Source organism: Heterodontus francisci, chromosome 28 (genome assembly GCF_036365525.1).
Source record: "Heterodontus francisci isolate sHetFra1 chromosome 28, sHetFra1.hap1, whole genome shotgun sequence".
Taxonomy (NCBI): Eukaryota; Metazoa; Chordata; class Chondrichthyes; order Heterodontiformes; family Heterodontidae; genus Heterodontus; species Heterodontus francisci.
In genome coordinates, this window is record NC_090398.1 from 19,057,860 (window position 1) to 19,063,551 (window position 5,692).

Sequence of the window (5,692 nt, forward strand, 5' to 3'; positions counted from 1 at the left end):
CTTCTGGTAAAAGTTAGAATCCATAAAGATTAGGGCAGAGATAGCGCCAGTATTTTAGAGCAGTGGCATCATCAGTAATATTAGAGAAATAACAGCACAAATAATGCGAGAGTAGGATCACCACCAGTGATGCTATACTATGGCCGCCAACAATAATGTTAGAATAATTGTCGCATATATTTGCGACAATTTGCGATTAATGGTCGTGTATATTTACCAACAGCAATATTAGAGTCGGGTTAACACAAGTAATTTCAAAGTGTGCACTTCTTCAGCAATGATCCAGTATGCTCCTCACCAGTAATGTTAGAACAGGGTGACTAACGGTAATGTTAAAAGAGGATCACCCCAGTAATGTCAAAGTAGGTTCATCCTCAGTAATGGTAGAATAAGGCCGTTATTGCTAATTATAGAACAGGATTATCAGCAGACATGCTAAAGTACAGTCATCACTAGTGATACTAGAACTGATACATCACCAGTAAGGTAAGAGAAGCGTCACCAGTGGTGTTAGAACGTAATCACTGTTATCATCACAGTATATAACAATTTAAATTTACAATGGATGTGAATATTTCACTGAATTATTATGGGGCCCCAAGAACCTAACGCAGTGTCAGGAAGGTATGCTCCCTTCAGAGTTCCTGGGGCAGACACAGCGCACCTACCAGTTGGGGTAACTTTCCATTATGAATTTCTAGGGCAGGAGTTTCATGGACTGAGCTACAACATCTTTGGCTTTCAGGGCGTACTGAAGCGGACAGCAGCTCCTTGTTTGTTCAGTGACTGTAACTAACGTTCCTAATTGTGCAACTTTGCTTACCCAACAGGGCATGAATTTTCTATAAGAGGGTAACGTTAATGATTTCAGCCAAACGGGTGTTGGAAACGTAAAACTGGAAAGAGTTCCAGAATTCACACTAAAAATGTTACCGCCAATGATTCTACTGATAAGGGACATTTACTACTCTATTCTCACAGTCTTGGGTGCTCCTGGTAAGTCGATATATCCTGTTGTCCAATAGCTGTTGACAACATAACTGTTAATGGTTACATAACAGATGCTGTGAATGCCCTCATTGCTGAGTCATATATCTGAAGGGATATGTGGGTGAATATCAATGGGAATCCTACTGGTCTGCGTGGCTGGTGAGTCTCTGTTCTGGTCAGTACTTCCTCGCACGGGGTGATCAGCTGTCTTATCCTGTACTGAGGGAGGTCGATGCTGCTTTCTCGCCCTTCAAACGGTACATAAATCGTGAAAGAATGTTTTATTGACTGGCCATGACAGTTATCTCACTGGTATGGTTGCGTCTTGTCTATTTACAGTTGCTAATTCCTGGGCTTGCAGCTTGCTCCACCTAACAGGGACTTTGAAAGATATTTTGAGAAATAATTGCGGCTGAAGGAGCTGCTTCTCTCCCCTTGGCTACAAAGAGCTTTTGCGGTTAAACTCAGTTCCTGAGCAGCTCCATCGGGCAGATTATGAATAGAAAAAGCACAGACTTTTGAATAAATTGAACGTTCTGTCTAAGTTGAATGTTTTAGTTGAATTCATATCTTTGTAGCAATTATTTTGAAATTGTATTGAATAATACTAAGGGCGGCACAGTGGCTAGCACCACAGCCTCACAGCTCCAGCGACTTGGGTTCGGTTCTGAGTACTGCCTGTGCAGAGTTTACAAGTTCTACCTGTGACCGCGTGGGGTTGCTCCGGTTTCCTCCTACGTGCCAAAGAATTGTGGGTTGGTAGGTAAATTGGCCATTGGAAAAAGGAAATGCCCCTAGTGTAGGTAAATGGTAGGAGCATTGTGGGGATGTGAGAGCGAAAAATGGGATTAATACAGGATCGGTATCAATGGGTGGCTGATGGTCGGCACGGACTCGGTGGCCCGTAGTTGACCTGTTTCAGTGCTGTATCTCTCTATGACTCTAATTTGATGCCGATCCAGAGATTCTGCTCTCCAAATGAAGAAAGGAATTAAACGGAAATTTCAAACATGTATTGGTCCATGGCGCTGCAATGTTAACTTATAAAAGGTGGTCGGTGTCTTGAATGGGCCAAGTCTCGTGTCAGATGGTTTTAGTGTTCAACACTGCAATGAACTATATATTTGCATTTATGTTCAGGAACCGGTTTGTTTATTGACGGTGAAAATTAACAAGTCATAGAACCATCCAAAGCTTTGCTTTAAGAGGCTTTTCTCGAGAACTACACCATTTCTACGATTTACCCTGGCTTGGCCAGGACCGCACATTATAGGGTAAATGAAGCCTCAAACTAGTATCCGAGGTGATAGCCATTGAGATTAAACTGACAGAGACGTATGACACATGACTGATATAATGTCGTCATATTTATTATACCGCCCAAAGTGCATTGTATCCACTCTCAGTCATCAGTGCCTGGGTGTCGGCAGTAGTGGAATTGTTTTCTCTCACCATTAATAAGACTGATTCCGAGTAACCCTCCCCTCACTACTCTGACAATATCTGATTGAAGTATGCTGGAAGGACGGCGGCCTTCCAGTCTCCCTATATTGTGTTTAATGGTTTCTTTCTTTCGAACATCATGTCGTCACAACTCCTCTAAAACATTACAAATCACTGTCCATAACTCTAAGTAGAATAACATGCCAACTGTTATCGATTGTCCTCTTTATTTAACTCTTCTCCCTCTTTCGTGCAGCAAACCTGTTGACAATAGTGATTCTGTCCGGAGGAAATTGCGGTCTTTCCAAATGTATTTCGCTCTACATGGTGGCCACGGCAACAGCAGATCTAATGGTCATGATCTTCAATGTAATAGTTTATCACATTTTTACATATCACTTCCCACATTCTTTCTTATCCTACACTGGCGTTTGTAAGTTTATTCTGTACATGAATACTGTCACCCTGCATATATCAGTGTGGTTTACTGTCTCTTTCACATTTGACCGATTTGTAGCGATATGTTGTGAGAAGTTTAAAACAAAGTATTGCACTGTGAGAACTGCGACCACGGTTGTAACAATGGTCTCTGCCCTGTTATGTTTACAGACACTTCCGTTCTTCTTTGCATATAAGCCTGAACAAATAATAAATAATATTCGTTGGGGTTGTCACCCAAGAATGGATTTTTTTTCATCGCCAGCAGGTGTTGCCTATTCCTGGTTGCAAACGGTGTTAATTCCATGGCTTCCTTTTGTTTTGATATTATTGTTTAATTGTTTGACAGTCAAATGTATTTTAGTGGCCAGTAGAGTTCGCAGGGGATTCCAGACTCACATCGATGATAATCAGAGCGATCCTGAGATGGAGAACAGAAGGAAGTCCATTATTTTACTGTTCACAGTATCGGGCAGTTTTATACTGCTGTGGCTGACATCAGCGGTGAGTTTTATAGCTACCGGTCTGGTAAACACAGTGCATTACAGAGGTGACTATGCCGCTCCTGAATACATCGCCACTGAAACTGGATACATGCTCATGAACATGAGTTCATGTACAAACACGTGTATTTATGCAGCTACACAAACTAAATTCAGAGAAAAGCTGAAGAAACTGCTGACAGCTCCTTGGGCATTTATTCTAAAATGGATTTTAAAAATGAAAACTGAAACCAAAGCTTTCTGTTTTAGCTCGCACTCAATTGCAGTCTGTGTTCCATTTTAGGAAAGGCAGGCTTTCTGTTAGGACGTAATTTGATTGTTTAGTTAGAATGAACAGGTATCAGAAAAATATTTCTTCCACTTCCTGCCGGGCAATGAATGTCTGCTACATTCCCGAGGTGAACATCACCATTTCCTGATAAAACAGCACGCTCCCCGCTCAATATTCAAAGAGTTCAGTCACGATCGTGTTTCAGCGGTGCAATAGAACATGTATATATTGGAAGCAAACACCACATTAACAGATGAAGTGTCCTTTAGTCTCGGAACAATAAAGATGGTTCTTTGTTATTTTTCTGTATTGTTGTTGTGAATGTTGCAGGCCCTAGCATTCCCATTAGCCTTCGTCTCCCCAAGTCCCAATTGACTCCTGAACCAATTAAACAGGCCTGTATCCTGATCAGTTTCTGACCATGGAGGCAGCATTTATTTCAATCTCAACTGGGCATCAAAATGTTTAAATGTTTTATCTGGGAAATAGACTGTTGTGCTTGTCCAGTCTTTGCGGAAATTATCATCGACACTAACAATTACTTCCAATCATTGTAACAGCCCACCTCATCATGCCTTCAATATATTTTAATTTGTGGGTCTTTTCAATTTAATCTTTAATAATAACATTGTTTGTGCCACCGTTACTTTCATTGCCTCAACCATCACCGTTTAAAGGGGTTTCTCTTATCCGTTGTCCTAATTCCTTTACATTATTATATTTTCTGTGGCCATTAGTTCTTGATCTTTCAGCTAATGGAACAATCTGCCTCGATCGATCCTGCCCCATCACATCTTGGACTTAATCACCTGAACACGACTGACCAAAATATCTCAATATAATATCATTACAAAATCAAGTGAAAACCAGAAAAATGCACTCAAGCCAATTAATTGATAGTGTTTTCTTGGAACTAATTGAATCATTACTGATATGAAACAAAATGAAACATTGTTTTCTTTTGCTTCTCTCTATCTGAAACATATGGAACATTCAATCACAAACACATCCAGACATACCAATCTGCAGATAGATAACCAGAAAGTGCAGATGTCGCCTGCATAAGAAATCTTGTGGTTCTGACTTTGGGATATTGCTGTGTCTGCAGAAGTGACATGTTGTGCATGAAGGAACAAGTGATATGCATGATGAAGATGCCCTGATGAACGGGCCCAGGATATGATCATTCACGCTGTACCACCCTGACATTAAATGGTTAATATGACTCTGGAGAATGAAAAGGTATGAAAACTAAATGGACCGAGATCTGTGCCCTCCAATAGAACTAAATAGATACATGACCCTGATCGGATGTTGACCAAATTTGGCTTGAAAAAAAAAACGCCAATAGGTGGGGGAGGGATCATTGGCTATGAGGAATGCGTTAATCGGATTTCTTCTGACATTTGATAATGTTCTCATTTGTTGGTTTCTTTTTAGATTGTAGAAATATTAACGTTTAACCCGTTCTCGTTAAGCAAGGAAGTACAAGTCAATTTAAAACACCACTAGGTTGGTGGAGAGGGATGTACAACAAGGAACTGCTTGTAATAAGTATTTAAATTTGTTCAAAGCCGAAGATGCAGAGCTCAAAACAGTAACACGTTTCAATCGGTAAGAAAGCAACATTAGGGGCTGAAATTTGTAACTTTCAAGTCTATGTTTAAATACTGCATGTTCTGCGTGTTCAACAAACCCGTGCCATCTCATCGCAGTGTTCAGAAACCTTATTGAGAACCTTACATAAACAAAGTTCTTCAGTTGGGAATGCACTTCGTTTATTAATTGTGAGTAACTTTACCCTTTTCCCGCCATCTTTTAATGTTTCGGGTCAACCCGAGGCTCAAAAGCCACACTCCACACGCGTTCCTCTTTCCCTTCAACTGTGGCTCTACCAATCCAAAAAATACCAAAATAAAAGCTAGTCTAATGATGGCCATGACACCATCGTCGATTGTTGTAAAAATCAATCTGGTTCACTAATTCCCTTTAGGGAAGGAAATCTGCTGTCCTTACCTGATCTGACCTACATGTGACTCCAGACCCA

General features: G+C 40.7%; 1 protein-coding gene across 1 annotated transcript; it reads left to right on the forward strand.

The window, feature by feature from the left end:
- Positions 1-926: 926 nt before the first annotated feature.
- Positions 927-3,657, forward strand: LOC137385245 (probable G-protein coupled receptor 139). The gene is made up of 2 exons (XM_068060230.1): positions 927-996; positions 2,690-3,657. Exons 1-2 carry the CDS (start codon positions 927-929, stop codon positions 3,655-3,657), a joined length of 1,038 nt encoding a protein of 345 aa, XP_067916331.1.
- Positions 3,658-5,692: the final 2,035 nt, after the last annotated feature.